A 19,913-nucleotide genomic window follows, 5' to 3' on the forward strand; every position below is an offset into this window, starting at 1 on the left:
TGGGATTGCTGGGTCATATGGCAGTTCTATTTCCAGTTTTTTAAGAAATCTCCACACTGTTCTCCATAGCGGCTGTACTAGTTTGCATTCCCACCAACAGTGTAAGAGGGTTCCCTTTTCTCCACACCCTCTCCAGCATTTATTGCTTGTAGACTTTTGGATAGCAGCCATCCTGACTGGCGTGTAATGGTACCTCATTGTGGTTTTGATTTGCATTTCTCTAATAATGAGTTATGTTGAGCATCTTTTCATGTGTTTGTTCTCCAAAGAAGACATACAGATGGCTAACAAACACATGAACGAAAGGATTTTAAGAAATTTTAAGGAATTAAAATTGTAGCTAATCCAGAAAATCAGTGGAAAAGATTGAAGCTACATCTTAGGAGCAAGGTTTGGATAAGTTGGCTATTTTTAAAGTGGAAGTGATAGGCTTACAACCTGTGCCAGTAGAATTCTAAACCAGCCGGTGATACTCCTGTTCCTAAAGAAGTCATATTAAGAGTCCTTAGATAGCTTCTACCCTCGGACAACCAACTTCCAAGATCAAAATTAGTGAAACATTCTTTGCATCAACATAGCTTCCAAATATTGAAAATGAAGATTATATATAATAATTACACATAATATATGATATATAATATACACATTAATCATAATGATATATAATTAATATAGAATTATAATTGCATATATATTATATGATCTTGGGATTCATCACTAAACATAGGTTTTAATACCATCATGTCTGGCTATCTGATTTTTTTATCAGGTGAGCGGGAACTGAAAAACTAAATGACTTGACTGAAATTAATTAATTATTGTCAACTTTGATATAGTCATCTTGATCCTTTTAGTATTTCCTCTTTCTACATAACATACTTTTATTATATGTTAGTTTTTTTCTTTCTTACAGTAGCGAATTTTGCCATGGGTTTTCTTGACCTCTTATTCATGTGGATGAGGGAGTTTCTAAAAATTATTATGATGCTTGTGATTTCTCAAGAAGATGGGTCAACAGGTTTTCTTTTTGGTTTTGCTCATTTACTCATTGAATTTAGCATGTGTTGAAGGTGATGTAGCACATAAGTATAAAAAGAAGAGCTGTGAGATCATATTAGCATTTTAATAAACATATATGCTACTAATATAACAGATAGTAGTTATATATACTCTTTTAATATCCAGTTACTGGATAATCCCCAGAGAGAAGGATATTCTGAAATCTTTTAACAAATGACATTTCAAATTCTGTTTTCATACAGCCACCTGAGCCATAGTAAGAAATAAAACTCTCTCTCCCCCCACCATTTTCTTTCAAAGATAAAATTAATTCCAATAAACAAAATTCACTGTGAATTTTGCCAAAAAGAAGAGTGAAAGAACCATATTTGTCATCACGTTTTCTTAAATATGATTTTGGTCAGAGTATGGACTTGGGATATAGCTTATGAGTATAGGATAATGCTTGAGTTTCATGTAATTAAAGTTGGAATCAAAGAGCCAAAATTCTGATATTCATTTTTCTATTGCTTTTCTCATGTGTGACTCTGTCTCAGTTAGAATATTATCTTGATGGAGAAAAGTATTTGTAGTATGCTACTACTTTTATCTAAAAAGAGGATATATATATGTCTCTGTGTTTATATGCATTCACATCCACACAGACACACACTTACTAGTTTAAAAAATAATGGAAGGGACTTCCCTGGTGGTATAGTGGCTGGGAATTTGCCTGCCAATGCAGAGAACATGGGTTCAGCTCCTTGTCTGGGAAGATTCCACGTGCTGTGGCTCAACCAAGCCGTGCTTGAGCCACAACTACTGAGCCCACGTGCCACAACTGCTGAAGCCTGTGCGCACAACTGCTGAAGCCTGTGCGCCTCGAGCATGTGCTCTGGAACAAGAGAAGCCCGCACAGTGAGAAGCCTTTGCAGTGAAATTAGTGATTAGGCCCCACTCTCTGCAGCTAGAGAAAGCCTGTATGTAACAACAGACCCAGCACAATAAAAAAAAAAAAATTGTTTAAAAAAGATTAAAAAAAAAAAAAGATTCAACAGGAGACCTCAAAGACATTTAAAAAACTAATGGAAGAATAAACTGTAAAATAAAAAAATCCCAAATATTAATTCTCCAAAGTGATTAAACCATTTCATTCCTAATTCAATGTATGAGAGTTTCATTTGCTGCATTGGTGGTGTTAGTCTTTTTTATTTTAACTGTTCTAATGGGTGTGAAAGGGGCCTCTCTGGTGGTTCAGTGGAAGAGAATCTGCCTGCTAATGCAGCAGACACAGATTCAGTCCCTGGGTTGGGAAGATGCCCTGGAGGAGGAAATGGCAACACACCCCAGTATTCTTGCCTTGGAAATCCCGTGGACAGAGGATGCTGGTGGGCTACAGTTCATGTGGTCGCAAAAGAGTTGGAGTAATGAGTATGAGATGTCATCTTATTGTGATTTTAATTTATATTAAATCATGTTGAGCCCTTTATGTGTACCTGTTTGTATATATTCTCCTGTGATGTGTCTGTTTACTCTTTTGCCCACTGGGAGGGAGTTATTAGTCTTATTATTTTTGATTTGTAGGAATTTGGGTATATTTTGAATCTATCTTCTTTGTTAGAAGCGTAACTATCTTCTTGCTTCTTTTTAACAAAATAATGAAAAGATTTATATACAGAAGATATTGATACATTTAATATTTATAAACTGGTGATTTTTGAAGGAAATTAGAGTAATTAGTATTTAAAATACAGACCTTACGTTTTAAACCTAGAACGAAAATTGCATTTTATTCTGTTTTTGGTTTCAGGTGCAATTAAAAACTAGCATTTCTAGTCAGTACGTAATTCGGGCGCAACCAACTAATAGGTGCCTTTCTACACTGGAGTGTGCAGCTGTTGCTCTTTCTATCTTGGAGAAAAATAACTACATACAAGAGGTATGTCTTTGGAAAGTTACATAGTTTTTGAAAGTAGGTGTTCGGTTAGATTTTTGTCTGGAAAATTAAAAAATGCATAAGTTGTTAAATTTGTAGCTCAAGTGACAAGTAGACTATATCTGTGATAGAAATGTGTGTACTTTTAAAACCTTCCTTTCTCCGCTGATGTTTTTCTGTTAGTTTAGCATTCCAGATTGCATTATTTAAATATTCATTCTAGGCTGTGCAAACAGCATTTGTAGTATGCTAAATTGTTTTTAAGTAGCATAACTTTAAATACAGTTTTTTCTTGGCTAGATATTTCAGCATTCTGTATTTCTTAGTATTTGTGTTCTCTTGTACTCGACTTTTTTCTTTTTAATTAAAAGAACATTTTACAGCAGCGTCTTTTCCATTGGTACTTTTATTTGAGGAGAAATATCAACTTTCTGTTTATCTTATTAACGTTGCTTAAAGTATAAAGAGATACAATTTTTTTTGAGAAAAAAGCCTACTGAATATGAAAAGGTTATAACCTGCAATCAGCATTTTATTTAATTTCCATGAAAGCCTGATGATTTCATATATAATTCATAATCTTTAGTAAATAATAACATTTTAGTAAGCTCACTGTCTCATTCTTTTAGAACATGTAAGAAACTTTCCACTTATGACAAGAAAAAAAAAACCAAAATAAAACTGAATTGTTAGATTTTTTAAATTAGTGAACATTTTTGATAAATTCAACTCAAGAAGAAAAATCAGAGGATAATGAGCATAACTAAATGGAGTTTTGTAACTCCCTCTTCTCACACACACACACACACACAAACACACACACATACAACACATACATACAGAATACTCTTTTCTGCCTTTTTCCTCTCTCTCTCATACCTCATGATTTCTATTATAAAAGTGTGCCTTAACCATGAAGGAAATACCAATAATGGATAAAAGCTCAGGTCAGAATTACTGGATGAAAGACCTTCTGGCGAGGAGAGTTAAAGAATGCTAGAAGCAGCATTGAATTGCCCTTTTCCTCTCCGCCACCTAAGCCATGTCCTGTGTCAGGATTGGAGACTTTCTTCTTTTGGAAGAAGTAGGCTATCGTGAATAGACTGTTTTTGTGTGAATCTGTGTGAGTAGAGTTACTTTGGGGTCTTGACAATTTCTCTTTCTTTCCTTTGAGGAAAAAAATTCATGAGGGATCCTAAATCCTTCCTCCAATTGACCAGGGAGTATCCTTAGACTTTTTTCCCTCTCCCTTAACTTTATCACCTACTCCAATGTACCTTGCATCAGCAAAACACACTTAATAGTCCCCTATACTTATCTGTTTATTATTATACTTATCTTTGTTTATTAACCATAATCTCTGTATGTTCTTAAGAAAATAACACTATACTTAGGTATCTTAAAGGAGAGATGAAACTCAAAACTGTTGTTTAAGCTTGCTTTTTGTAAAGTCTCTGTATTTTCCTTTTTGTTGATGTAAAACCCTAGGATCAGCCAACAGCAGACATCACTTCAGTCACTCAGTCAAGTCTGACTCTTTGTGACCCCACGAACAACAGCATGCCAGGCCTCCCTGTCCATCACCAACTCCCGGAGTTCACCCAAACTCATGTCCATTGAGTCAGTGATGCCATTCAACCATCTCATCCTCTGTCGTCTCCTTCTCCTCCTGCCCTCAATCTTCCCCAGCATCAGGGTCTTTTCAAATGAGTCAGCTGTCCGTATCAGGTGGCCAAAGTATTGGAGTTTCAGCTTCAACATCAGTCCTTCCAGTGAACACCCAGGACTGATCTCCTTTAACGTGGACTGGTTGGATCTCCTTGCAGTCCAAGGGACTCTCAAGAGTCTTCTCCAACTCCACAGTTCAAAAGCATCAATTCTTCGATGCTCAGCTTTCTTTATAATCCAACTCTCACATCCATACATGACTACTGGAAAAACCATAGCTTTGGCTAGACGAACTTTGTTGGCAAAGTAATGTCTCTGCTTTTTAATATGCTGTCTAGGTTCATCATAACTTTCCTTCCAAAGAGTAAGCATCTTTTAATTTCATGGCTGCAGTCACCATCTGCAATGATTTTGGAGCCCCCCAAAATAAAGTCTGTCACTGTTTCCCCGTCTATTTCCCGTGAAGTGGTGGGACCAGATGCCATAATCTTAGTTTTCTGAATGTTGAGTTTTAAGCCAATTTTTTCACTCTTCTCTTTCACTTTCATCAAGAGGCTCTTTAATTCTTCTTCACTTTCTGCCATAAGGGTGGTGTCATCTGCACATCTGAGATTATTGATATGTCTCCTGGCAGTCTTGATTCCAGCTTGTGCTTCATCCAGTCCACCATTTCACATGACGTATTCTGCATATAAGTTTTATTTATTTATTTATTTGCATATAAGTTTTAAATAAGCAGAGTGATAATATACAGCCTTGCTGTACTCCTTTCCCAGTTTGGAACCAGTGTGTTGTTCCATGTCCAGTTCTAACTGTTACTTCTTGACCTGTATACAGATTTCTCAGGAGGCAGATAAGGTGGTCTGGTATTCTCATCTCCTTAAGAAGCCCCACCTTACAGAATGGGTCAAGCTGAACATAAGGTCCCAAAGCAATAGTGAAGTCATTAAGTTCTCATTCTTTTTGCTTTGGTCACTTGGGATAGTGGATAGTGACCAGGAGTAGAAAAAGGATGTTTGATAGTCAGGTATGTTATTTGGGAGGTTCTGATAAGATGAACAGCAGGAGCATGAGCAGAAAAAAAGCATAATGAGACATCCCAAGTTGCTTATTATTGCATCTGACTGACAATTAGCTTTCTTAGTGGGATAACGCCAAGTCAGCCTGTTTAGATCTAGCTGCAGTAAAAAAAAATCGGTGCATTCTTCTGAGAAACACAATTAACATCTGCTCGGAAATAGGTGTTTTCTTTCTTTCCTGGGAAGGAAAGCTATAACATGCCTTTCTCCCCCAGTAATCTTTTATTAGATATATCCTAATATAACCTTAAGATGATGAGGGGAGAAAAATTACTATTTTTCAGCTGGCTTCATTCTGTAGAAGTGGGGCTTCTTAAAATAAAGCACTTGGCATAGAATGGCTTTCTTAGTCTGTTGACCCATTCTTTTCCTTTATTCTTGAGCAGTTTTCAAACACTGGGAAATAGCATGATATGAGTTTTGAAGCAAGTTTGAATTAGAACTTCATCACTTGTCATCATCAGTTTTTACCAGAAAGCAATTCATGTAATCTCTTTGTGGCTGCTTTCTTATGTGTAATATACAAGAAATAGTTCCCTCATTTTTATCAGAAGCATAACGTAGGAATACTTCATGTTAAATGCCTGACAACAGACCCTTCAAGATTTCATTGTTTTGCCTTTTCTTGTCTCTCATGTTCTTGTCTGTAGATTGACAGAAAAATTGAATGGGAAGTTGGTGACTTTCATTCTGCTCTTGTAATATGTACGAGGATTTTTCATACCTTGGAATCCTTATGAAGTTTTATAACTAGATGGGGCAAGGCTTTGTGCTGTAGCTGAAATGCCTTAGTTCTACTCCATCACCAGATGTTGGTAATAATGGTCATTTGAAACTGTCACTTTGCATCTGTAGACAAGGAATTTACAAAACCCTGATTTTCCCCCAAATAAACTTTTAGAAATTAGCTAATTTTGTAACTAGAGGATTTTCTTTGTTCTTCTGAACAAGTAAACCTCTCATATAGCTTTGCATTGCCTCAGATATAATACTATGAATGTATAGAGAAAAATGATCCTTTATATCAAGTTGTTTGCTAAGCACTTCAAATGTATCATTATAGCCCACCATAATAATAACCATGTAAGATGGACTTTACATCTTACATATTCCTCACTTTACAGATTAAGAAAGTGAGGCAAATAGAGATTACCTAATTTATCTGGAAACACATAGCTGGTGATTGCATCAGTACTTAAAACTCCAAAATCAGAATGGCATAATACACTCTGTGTACAGTGGGGTTGCCAGTGGGACCTCTACTAATAATAGTTAGGGATGCAGGCTAATGGATGCATCATCTAGACATATCATTCTACTTTTATCAAGGAAGGAGTGAGAGGACGTGGGGAATTATTAACCACTTTTAAAGCATCTGTCCAGAGATGATGCACACTATTCATGCTCATATTTTGTTAACCATGTCAAGTTATATGGCCATACCTAGCTTCAGAGGGGACTAGAAAAATGCAGTCTGATCATGTATCCTGAAAGAGGACTGGTGTATTTGTAAGCAGCTCTAGTGACTATCACAAATCTGTCTATCTCCAAAATTCGTTCTCTTAATTACTTCAGAGAATTGATAGAATCTTATCTTCAGGAAGTAAAAGTTGGAAGCCCTTATAGGAGTTAGAGGAGTATTATAGGAGCATTACTCTTCTATCATGAAGAATCTAGTAAATGTCATAGCGTAGCAATAGAAACTTCAGTTGTCTTAGTCTGTATATGGTCCTGGATGTGTGTCTCTGATATGATGTTTCAGGATCCAGTCACTTCCTACGTTGGCCCTTAAAGTAATATATAGTCATTTCTGTATTTCTTCTCTTGTTTGAAGAATTGAAGATACTAAAATTATAAGAACATACCAGAGATTTTCTACAGCAGTGTCAGAGCTTTTTCCAATATGTTTGTCTTTTTCTTATTGGTGTCAGTTAGGAGTTTCATTTGGTTGCATATAACAGGGGCCTTACTGCTGTGGTTGAACCATATATGGGCTTATTTTTTCCTGTGAATCAGAAATGCTGAAGTGAGTAGTCCAGGGCTGGGGATGCAGCTGAAAAGGACATCAGAGACCCAGATTTCTTCTCTTTCTGTTCATCATTGTATGTTTTTGCTTTAATCTTCATTTTTATTGCCCTGTAGTCACACAATGGTTATCTCACATCTAATAATCATGTTCCAGATATGAAGAAAAGGCAAAAGCCTATGATGCCTGCTAAGTCTGTCCTAATCCAAGGCCTTCCACTTATCTTGTTGGAAACACTGTCACTAGTTAGTGTAGTATTGCTAGTTGGAACACATTGCCACCTTGAATGAAGTTTTGGATTTTTTTGAAATAAGAAAAGAATGGATATGGAAGAGCAACTATCAGTGAGTGCCACATATTTGTAAGAATTCATTGTAAATTAAAACTTAAAAGCCCTTTGCTACCACTTATGTTGTACCTGTGAGGGAATACATTTTTACTTAGACATTGTGAAATTTTTGTAGTTAAATCTATCTTTAGATTTAACTATCTAACTAAAAAGACCTATGTATCTTTTTATTTTTTCAAAACAATCTGCACAATCAGGTTTGTTATTTAAAAGCATTAGATCAGGTATCTTAGGCCCAAGGAAAGAATCTGACTCAAATATGTTTAAAATGTTGGCTTAATCTTTTTATTTTTTCCTAACTTTTGAATTTGAATAACTTCAAGGACCGTATGCTCCAGTTGTTTTACAACCTTCACTATTCTTGTGTTATCTTATGGGTCCATCTAGGTCACATGTTTGTGTTTTATGTTCAGCTCTATAGGTATTTGAGTTTAGACAGCTGTATATACAGTTACAGTTATTTCAGATGCACCCAAACCTGAATATCTAGCTGGTATGTGGGCCTTGGGTGGGCTTCCCCTGTGGCTCAGCGGTAAAGAATCTGCCTGCAATGCAGGAGACACAGAAATGCAGGTTTGAGCCCTGGGTCGGGAAGATCCCCTGGAGGAGGAAATGGCAACCCATTCCAGTATACTTGCCTGCAGAATCCCATGGACAGCGGAGCCTGGAAGGGTCCATGGGTTGCAAAGAGTTGGACATGACTGAAACAGCTGAGCATGCACGTAGGCCATGGAGTATTGTGAGAGAATTAGTAAACTTATCCATTGCTGCCATCATCTAATTGTTATCAAGTATCAGGAAGCTTGTGTTAGTCTGTGACTGAAACTGAATTAACTAATTTGTACTGAAATGTCTCTTTTAGTCTGCTTGTTCCAAATCAGTTATTATAATGGCACCAATTTTTGTCCTGTTTGAATATATTCAAGTATAAAACTAAGTTTAGACTTTATCACCTATATAGAAAATTAGCATTTGTATCTTCTTACTGGAATTCCTTAGTGGTATGTAAGGTATGAATTTATATGAATTATTCATTTAGAAATTATCATGTATTTATTAGAGTATCTATTGCTTTTCATAGTTAACAGCTGATAATAAAAATATAATAATCTCTGTTTCCAGAGAAAAAATTCATGATTTGTCACACTTGGGTATGTTTTTTTTTTTTTTTGTCTTAACAGACTTTGCTTCGCCCTCTTCAGGCTTTATGCTCTTTCCAGCTTCAGCATGGTGCTCAAATTCGCCTCAGCAAGGAACATCTTCTGAAAAATGGATTATATCCTAAGCCAATGCCAAAGAACAAACGCAAACTCAGGAAAATGGAACTATTAATGAACAGTGTTAAAATTTAGTACAATTGTTCTTATGGTGCTAGTTATGATATCTGCAGCTGACAATACCAGGTTAACTTTTTTATACATTTTAAGTCTGTGCGTTTTTGTCTAAAGAATAAGAGTTACATACTGAACTTACCTAGAAGAAGTAATCCAAATAGCCATAAAAACAAGTTTCACTTACTCAATGAAAAGCAAGATTTATTTCATACTATACTGTTTTAAAAATGTACCTCTAATTTTTTTTTCAGATCAGTAATTTGAAATGTGATTAATTATTGAGCTGGGTTAGAAGTTCTTATAAAATGGAATGAAAAGAAAATGGTATGCCTGATTGGTTCAGTATTGTTTCTATGGGTGTTTATAGATAATTACGTAGAGACCTATAATAGAGGATACCTATATCAAGTCACAGTCTTTTACATGAGCTTTATAGCTTGAAATAAGTAGCAAAAGAAAATAATAATCAAGTAATTTAGGTTGAATTTTTATTTCATAAATAAGTATTTAGGAACTAAACTTGAATTCAGCTAATGTGATTTAAGTGTGCTATTTTAGTTGCCCTAATTTTAAAAATTAAAGTATAATTAGAAAAAGTACATTTGACATATAACATTATATTATTTTTCAGGTGTGTAACATAATGATTTGGTATTTATATACATTGCAAAATGATCACTACAGTAAGTCTGGTTAACATCTGTCACCATACATAGTTATAACAAATTTTTTTCTTGTGATGAGAAGTTTTAAGATTTACTCCATTAGCAACTTTAAACTATAGTGTAGTATTACTAAGTATAGTCACCATGCTATATATTATATCCCCATGACTTAAAAAATGGACCTTTTTGACCTTCTTCACTCATTTCATTCCACCCTCACTTCCACTTCTGCTTCTGGAAAACACCAATCATGTTCTATTTATCTTAGAGCTTGTCTTTATATAAGCTTCCCCCCTCCTCAGATTCCACATATAAGTGATATCATTTCTTTTTCTTACTTCACTTTGCATAATGCCCAGAAGTCCATCCATGTTGTTGGAGATGGCAAAATTTCATAATTTTTTATGGCTAAATACTATTCCTTTATAGCTACACATATTCATATATATATATATATATGTCGACATACATATATAGACATATGTATGTCGACATACATATATAGATACACACACACACATAGACAAACACACACGCACATATGTATGTATCACATTTTCTTCATCCACTGATGGATGCTTAGATCGTTTCCTTATCTCGGCTATTGTAAATAATGCTGTAATGAACATGGAGGTGCATGTATCTTTTCAAGTTAGTGTTTTCTTCAGATAAATACCCAGAAGTGGAGTCACTGGATCATATGGTAATTCTGTTTTCAATTTTTGAGGAGCCTCCATGCTGTTTTCCATAGTGGCTGCATCAATTTATATTCCCACCAACAGAGCACAAGGGTTCCCTTTTCTCTACATCCTTACTAGCATTTCTTATTTATTGTCTTTTTGGTGATATGGCCATTCTAACAGGTGTGAAGTGGTAGCTCTTTGTGGTTTTTATTCACATTTCCCTAATTGTTAGTGATGTTGAGCATCTCATGTACTGTTGACCATCTATATGTTTTCTTTGAAGAAAATGTCTGTTCAGATAATATGCCCATTTTTAAATTGGATTTTTTAATATTTAATTTTATTATTTATATATTTTAGATATCAATCCATTATTAGATTCGTGACTTGCAGATATTTTTCCCTGTTTAAGTAGGATGCTTTTTCATTTTGTTGATGATTTCCTTTGCTGTGTAAAAGTTATTCAGTTTAATGTAGTCCCACTTGTTTATTTTTTGCTTTTATTGACTGCCTTTGCTTTTGGTATCATATTTAAAAAAATCATTGCCAATACCTATGTCATAGAGCTTATTGCTTATGTTCTTTTCTAGGAGGTTTATGATTTCTGGTCTTACATTTTAAGTCATAATACATTTTGAGTTGATCTTTGTGTATAGTGTGAGATAGTGGTTCAGTTTCCTTTCTTTTGCATGTGACTGTATGTGGCTGCTTAGTTTTCCCAACAGCATTTATTGAAGAAAATTTCCATCCTTATGGTAGACTAATTGGCCATATAAGTGTGGATTTATTTCTGGGTTCTCTATTTTGTTTCATTTATTTTGTGCCTGTATCATACTTTTTTGATTACTATAGCTTTATAATATATTTTGAAATCAGGGAGCATGATACCTCTAGCTTTGTTTTCTTTCTCAAGATTGTTTTGACTATTTAGAGCTTTTTTGGGGTTTTATACACATTTTAGGATTATTTGTTCTATTTCTGTAAAAATGCCACTGGAATTTTGATAGCTAAAGCACAAAATCTGTAGGTTGTCTTGGATAGAGCCCCAATTTTTAACCAGGTGCGTGTCATTTTGAAATAGCAAACATTTTCATTTTTATGCAATCTGGATAATTTTAGATTTCTCTCAGTATTCATTGAACAGATTTGTTGACTGTGATACCCTTACTGATATTGAAGTTTTCACATGGAAATAACTGTAGAATATAAGACTACTATAATTTTGAGAACAAATTTAAATATTTTTAGTGGGCAAAAACTTTCATTTTGAGAAAATAAACTTTCCTGTCCGCTTGGGAAAATATTTATGGGGATTTTTGTATAGAATAAGAGATGTATGTATAGTATATATGTATGTCTAACTCACATTTACTCCAGTTATGTACACATTTAGGCAAGAAGAGGGAGCTCTGGTTTTATTCTTTATTACTTCTAGAGTTTCCTGTATATACTTTGGAGTTGTAAAGAAAAACTAAACATTAGATTTAAAAGTAAGCTTTATATGTGCACACACGCACACACACACACTTAATTTTTCTAGCATACAGAGCTTTTTTAAGTCACTTATTCTCATTAAGCAGTTTTAAATACATTTTAAAAACTATCATTATTAATATTTTTAGTAACTAAAATTTTTCAAAATGTGTAGTATTATATGAGGATTTAACAATCTGACTTTTAAAAGTTATTGCTTTTTTTATTATATTAGTTGACTTTTAACTTCAGATGCTTTGTACTTGGTTGAATTGCCTGGACTAGTTCCAGATTTTGTGGATTTGTAGCTGATAGAAGACTTTACATGTAGACTTTACACTTTGATGTAGGGTAGATTATTTTGTGAATTGTTATTTAAGCCATGTAGTTAACTCAGAGAGTATTTATTTATATAAAGGTGACTGTGTGTTTCGTCAGCCTGTTTGTGGTGGGTTAAAAAATCGCTGTGTATTTTGAGAATTTTATGTACATAAAGTGTTGAGGACTAGTATACAAAAGAAGTCATAGCTCTTAGCAGCTTCCTGTAGCTTAGGTTATAAAATTTATTATATGAAACATGAGAGTTTTATTAAGAAAAATTATTTCCCCCCACTTTAAGACTCCAAACCAACTTTCCTTAGCTATAACCATTACAATTTTAGGGTCTTTTCCCTAAGATTTTGGAAGGAGGAAGCTCTTCACTGACACCATTGTTAGTGAAATATGTAGAAGAACACTTCCATATGGCTTTCTTCATCACATATCCCCTTCTTCATCACATATCCCCATTTAGTGCCCTAAATTGGCTGTTTAAAAATGTGATCATATTAATAGAGAATCTTTTCCATTGAATGATATTGAATTTCAGGAAGGTAAATTGTTGATCATGGATACAACTTCATTGGTGTAGAAGTAAACGTTATTGATTCTGTAAGTAAAACATTAATTTTGACTTAGTAAACTTAAAAGTTTTATATAACTGGATTTTTACTATGTAGAGTTATTCCTTAAAAATAGATATGAGTTTTTAATAGATAAATTTTTATAGATAATTGGATGTTTTTATAGATTAGTAATACTGTGCATTTCTTTTAAAATAATAATGTGTTTTAGATGTAGTGAAACTTTGAATCTGATTGCTTATAGCATAGAATAAACCACTGCCTTTTAATTCCTGTAGTGGTTTTGGTAGATTATAATAGATTAAAATTTGTGCAGGAAATCAGTGCTCCCTGACTTACTCTATGCTGATGACTTGGCTCCCTTAGTTTATTAAAAAAGCATACTAGAGAAACAAATAATTGTTTATTAGTCTTTAATAATTGTTCACTTGAACTAACAACATAAGAATTATTTTTTAAAGAAATTTTATAGTGTAAGGGATTAAAAACACTGAAAAAGATATTCTTTGAATAAGAGATTATAATTTACTGTTACTTAAGAATATACTGTTGGAGAAGGAAATGGCAACCCACTCCAGTCTTCTTGCCTGGAGAATTGCAGGGACGGAGGAGCCTGGTGGGCTGCGGTCTGTGGGGTTGCACAGAGTCGGACACGACTGAAGCAACTTAGCAGCAGGAATATGCTGAGGAATTCAGACATTTTTAAAAGTACATCTGCCTCAGGATTATTTTCATCACAGATGAACTCTTCATTAATTTTGTATGCTAAAAGTATTTATCCATTTCTGTCTCCAGATATGTTATTTGCAAGGTGAAAAATCTCTTATTACATTTTTTGCGTATATTTAATTTTATGGGAAACATAATTGATGTGAAAAAGGCAATAACTTACCATGTGAAAAATATCAGATTTTATAAATATAATTGCATATTTTAAAGCTTTATTAAATAATTTTATTTCTAAAATTGCATCTTTCTTAATATAGTCAATGAAGAAACAGTTAAAAATATACATGAAAAACCGTGATTTTGTTTCTAAAATGTAAGCTTGCCTTTTCACATCTCTGGGTTTTCTGCAATTATAGAAATGAAACTAGTATTTTAGCATACATTTAATAGTATTGTTTACTAACTCTTAGAACTTTTGCAAATTCAAATTCTATGGGGCAATGACAGATACTTCCACCCATGATGGGTAGTCTTTTATAAAAGAAAAATATCCGTTTAGTGAATAAAGTAAAAATAAAAATGAGTGGAAACAGTATCTTTCAGGCAAAATATATTAATAAATTGGCTATTCCTTTAATTTATAAAGGGTTCATTCAGTAAGTTAAAATGGGAAAAATGGATTGTGATGTTGCTTTTTGATTTTTTAATTTGTGCTAATTGATTTCATTACTTTTCAGAGTATTGGTCTTCATTTTAGCTTAACGTTTATTAATGTTTATTTTTACAGGGTATAATAATAGTTTTTATTTGGAACTTAACATTTGTAATTTGTAATATCTAATATTCAGTAGATTAAGATAGTAACATTAATTTCCATTTTAAAAGAAATCATTAAATTACTAATGACTTAATGCTTCTATTAATTTTTGTTGGTAAGTTATTTGAATTATTTTTAAAATTAAAATTGTTATTATGTTTTATTTTTATGGTGATTATCAATAGCATTATTATTAAAATATCTTGAATGATTAATTTGAAATATTAGTATATGAATCGTTCCTAGTATTTTGCATCAAAGAAGAAAATGTTAGGCAATATATCTCTCCATGCATCTACCATTATTTTGGATAATTGGACGTGATGCTTTAGTCGTGAAATAGGCTTTAGTATTTATAAAAGTTCAAGGTCAGTATATAGTAAAAGTGTCTTAAGGTCCGTCTTTTATGTCTGTTAGTAGATAGATCTCAGTCTACTTAGTGTTTCTCAGTAATCAGTACAATAAACCATTTATTAAGTATTTTTATGTAGCACTTAGTATGTATCAGGGACTCTTTTAAGTACTGAAGAATATAGTGATGTTGAAGACAGAATCCCTGTGTCCAAGAAGCTGAAGTTTGGTAGTTGGAAACAGGTGTAATAAAATGATTTCAGGTACTGATAGCCGTTACAGAAGGGAGTTCAGTAGTAGAGTATCAGTGTTCAGCCAGAGCAGTTGGTAAAGGCCTTGTTGGACGAGGTGACTTTTCTGTTTTTTTGCTAAATGATGAGAAGGATGCAGCACATAAGTAATCTTCAGGAATTTTTCAGGGAAATAATCATGCAGAGAATCAAAGGACAGGAATCTTTTTTTAGAGATATGCGATATTAAGGATAGCTATCTGGGTAGATCAGTAGACTTGCTGAAGAAAAAAAATGACATTTTTTAATCTGATTGTATTTTTTCAGTGAAGAAAGTGGTAAAGTTATTAAACAAGCATGAAGAAGGATATTGAGATATGTTTATGGAGAGAGAGAATGAGGTATTTATCTGGAGAGTGGGTTTACTGGGGCAAGGAGTAGGATTGTTTGGCATTGTTGTGTTCCCCTTTCAGATACATGAGTATACATTTGAAGTAGATCTGGTTAGCATGCTTATGTGAGTTGTGTATGTGTGTGTTCTATGTTCTGCTGTGGCGCCTAGTCCTAGAGGAAGCAGATGATTGGATTGTGGTGGTGTTAGATGAGCACAAGAGAAGGGAAGAGAATAAGGGAGTCGGGGGTACTGTGTTATAAACTAGACCACAGAATCTAGGATGGATGAGGAGAGAAGGACATCTAGACTGTGTGTGTGCAAAGCCTTTTCAGTTGTATCTGACTCTGTGACCCTATGGGCTATAGCCCACCAGGCTCCTCTATCCATGAGATTCTCCATGCAAGGGTACTGGAATGGGTTGCCATTTCCTTCTCCAGGGGATCTTCCTGACCCAGGGATCGAACCCATGTCTCTTATGTCTCCTGCATTGGCAGGTGGGTTCTTTACCACTAGCACCACCTGGGAAGCCATCAAGTAAAGAATCAAGAGGCTGTGGAATTGGATGGCCAAGTTTTGGGGTCTGAAATTCTCCAAGAATAACAGGAGTAGTGGTGGAAAGTAGGTACTGAATTCATCAATGAGTGAGGGGAAGTGACTGGACGTTAATAGGTAATGTCAACAAGGAGGGAAAGGGGTAATAGTCTGGTAATGCCTTTCAAAGGTGCTATAAGTTTTTAATGAAGAAAGAGGAAAGAACGGTTTGATGGAAAGTGACAAGGGCCATTAAGGAGAACTACTCTGTCTCCAGGCTTTGAGGTACGAGGGATGTGAGAGGAAAACCAGCTTCCACTTGAGAGGACCACGGGAGAAGCAACGTCCTAAGGGAATAGCCAGTTGCACTTATGGTGAGGGAAATGTTCAAGGATAGGAGAGCTTACTGGTAATTAGGTTAAACATCTAATTTATTATATCAATGAGGGAAATTTTGTCTATTGGGTGTGACAGCATACAAACAGTAAAGTGATACAGGAATGTTCAAATGGTAATACATAGTCACCCTACTGATCACTGACCATGAATTCTAAAAGGTGCAGTGGAAAGATTTGTTCATTGTGTGTATTTTTCCCATACTACCAAGGAATTAAACCAGTTTCTGAGAACACTGACCTAGTGTTCCACAAATTTAACTCAGTTCTGATACTCCTGAGAGACAGCGGCGGATCTCACAGACTATAGGCTCAACCCCTCAAGTCACTCCCCTGCCTCAGGTCCAGGTTGTCACCTGTGCCTTCTGACCAGCTGGCTGTAGACCAAAGGTAAAACAATCCTTGCTTTGGGTTGAATTAGCTTGCTGGAGTGGCTCACAGAACTTTGAGAAACATTTTACTTACGAGATTGGCAGTTTACTATTGGAGGATGTAACTCAAGAAGAGCCAGATGGAAGAATTACATAGGACAAGGTATATGGGATGGGGCTTGGAGCTTCCGTGCCCTCTCTAGGCTCATCACTCTCCCTGAATCTCCATATTTTCACTAACCTGGAAGCTCTCTGAACACTTTCCTTTTTGGATTTTTACAGAAGCTTTGTTATATAAGTATGATTGATTAAATCAACGACCATTGGAGGTTAATTCAACCTCCAGCTGCTCTCCTCTTCATGGTCTTTCTAATTATGGCTTATTTTACTAGAGTTATAACCTCCAGAATTGTCCATGTTGTTGAAAATGGCAGAATTTCCGTTTTTAAAATCATTAAACACACACACACACCACGTTTTATTTATCCATTGAAGGACACTTAGTTTACTTCCATATTTTGGCTGTTGTGGATAATCCTGTAGTAACATGGGGGTACTGAAAGTTTCAACCCTCCAATCCTGTGGCTGGTACTCCTGGCAGCAGGCCCCCATCATTAAGTGCTTAAAAGTCACCTTGTTAACATAAACTCAGGGTTGGTAGAAAGGGGTTTGTTATAAACGTTAGGACCCCCTTGTTGCTTTTATCACTTAGGAAATTCCAAAGATTTTAGGAGCTCTGTCGGAAATGAGAAAGAAGATGAAATACATATTTCTTGTTATAAAATCACAGTGTCACAGTTTGTAAGGCTAGGAAGAGTAGGAAATGGATTTTTAGAGAAGTCTAGTGGTGAGTCTATAGGATGACAGATAATCTTGCAAGTTTGTGTTTCTTATTGAAATGACTGGACATGTAAAGTATGATGGGACTAATCCTGAGGTCAGAACACTCAGTAAATCTTTAAATCCCAAGAATGTTTTTTTATTGTTACAAAGGAATAATTGGCAAATATGATTGTATATATTTATATAATGTGATGATTTGATATACATATGCATTATAAAATGATTAACAAGATCAAGATAATTAACATATCCATCACCTCACAGAGTTGACACTGGCAACTCTTGTGTATCTGGTGAGAATGCTTAGGATCTAATGCACAAGTAACTTGATATTTGTGTGTACTGCAAAATGATCATCTTAGTAAGTCTAGTTAATATCCATAACCATACAGAATTGCAATTTTTTTTGCTTGCTATGAGAACTTTTAAGATTTACTTTCATAGCAACTTTCAAATATACAAATATTATTAAGTATAGTCCCCATGCTATATATTAGATCCTCAGAACTTATTCTTCTTGTAACTGAAAATTTGTGCCTGTTGCCCTGTATCCCCCTCTTCCCTCCTACCCCAGTCCCTGGTATCTACCATTCTATTTTCTTTTCCAATGAAATTAGCATTTTTTTAAAGATTTCACATATAAGTGGTACCATTTAGTATTTGTCTGTCTTTATTTTAGTTCGCATAGTGCCCTCCACTGTACATCCATGTTGTTGCACATGGCAAGATTACTTCTTTTTTATGGCTGAATAATGTTCCTCTGTGTGTGTGTGTGTGTGTGTGTGTGTGTGTGTGTGTAATATTTTCTCTTAATCTGTTGACCCATTGAAGTACATTTTGATTGTATTCATGTTTTGGCTATTGTGAAAAATGCTGTAACATGAGGATGCAGGTTTGTCTTAAAGACTCTGATTTTAATTCCTTCTTATATATACCCAGAAGTGGGATTGCTGAACCATATGGTGGCTCTATTTTTTCATTTTTTGAGGAACTGTCATTTTAGTGGCTGTACTGTTTTTACATTTCTGCCTGCAGTGTTTAGGGGTTCCCTTTTCTCAACATTTTTGTTCTCTCTTGTGTTCTTGATGCTAGCTCTTCTAACAGATATGAGATGATAACTCATTGTAGTTTTAAACTGTTTTATTTCTTTATTGAAGTATAGTTGGTTTCCAGTTATCATATTCTGCAGCATTCTTGCCTGGAAAATTCCGTGGTCAGAGGAGCGTGGCAGGCTACATGGGGTTGCAAAGAGTCGGATACGACTGAGCGACTGACACTATCATATTAATTTCAGGTGTACCACACAGTGATTCAATTATATGTATGTATCTGTGTGTATATATATGTATCTGTGTGTGTATATGTATATATATATTCTTCTTTAGATTCTTTTCCATTATAGGTTACTACAGAATATTGAATATATTTCTCTGTGCTATACAGTAGGTCTTTGTTGGTGATCTATTTTATATATAGTAGTGTGCATATGTTAATTCCAGCCTTCTAAATTAGAAGGGATAAATTGCCCCTCCTCCTCTTTCCACTTTGGTAACCAGAAGTTTTTTTTCTGTGTCTGTGAGTTGGTTTCTGCTTTGTAAATAAGTTCATTTGTATTTTTTTATTCCACATATAAGTGATATCACAATACTTTTCTCTGACTTCACTTAGCATGATAAACTCTAAGTCCATCCATGTTGCTACAAATGGTGTTATTTTGTTCTTTTTTAATGCCTGAGTAATATTCCCTCACACACCCACACACACACCCACACACCCACCCCACTTCTTCTATATCCATTCATCTGTCAGTGGACATTTAAATTGCCTCCATGTCTTGTCTATTGTAAGTAGTGATGCAGTGAACATTGGGGTGCATGTATCTTTTTGAATTATAGTTTTCTCTGGATAATATGCCCACGGGTGGGATTGCAGGATCATATGTTAACTCTGTTTTTACTTTTTTAAGGAACTTCCATACTGTTCTCCATAGTGGCTGCCTAATTATGGTTTTGATTTTCATTTCTCTGATGATTAGTGGAATAAGACCCAACTGTATACATTCCATAAGGTGCTCCAGATACTTTAAAAGTCAAGACAAGGTTAAAGGTAAAAGGTTGGAAAGAGATAACACCGTGCAGATTTTGACTTTTTAAATTTTCTAATCCATGTTATTTTATCCTTCATCCAGCATATATATA

At 34.7% G+C, this 19,913-nt stretch overlaps 1 protein-coding gene across 1 annotated transcript in view; it reads left to right on the plus strand.

Annotated features, from left to right (window-relative positions):
- DTWD2 (DTW domain containing 2) overlaps positions 1-19,493 on the plus strand; it is an 80,762-nt gene extending 61,269 nt beyond the window's left edge. Inside the window, exons 5-6 of the mRNA XM_061150942.1 lie at positions 2,810-2,938; positions 9,239-19,493. Of these exons, the coding sequence (XP_061006925.1) occupies positions 2,810-2,938; positions 9,239-9,409 (300 nt within the window). The 3' untranslated portion in view covers positions 9,410-19,493. The remainder of the gene's footprint in view (positions 1-2,809; positions 2,939-9,238) is intronic.
- Positions 19,494-19,913: the final 420 nt, after the last annotated feature.

Source organism: Dama dama, chromosome 9 (genome assembly GCF_033118175.1).
Source record: "Dama dama isolate Ldn47 chromosome 9, ASM3311817v1, whole genome shotgun sequence".
Lineage (NCBI taxonomy): Eukaryota > Metazoa > Chordata > Mammalia > Artiodactyla > Cervidae > Dama > Dama dama.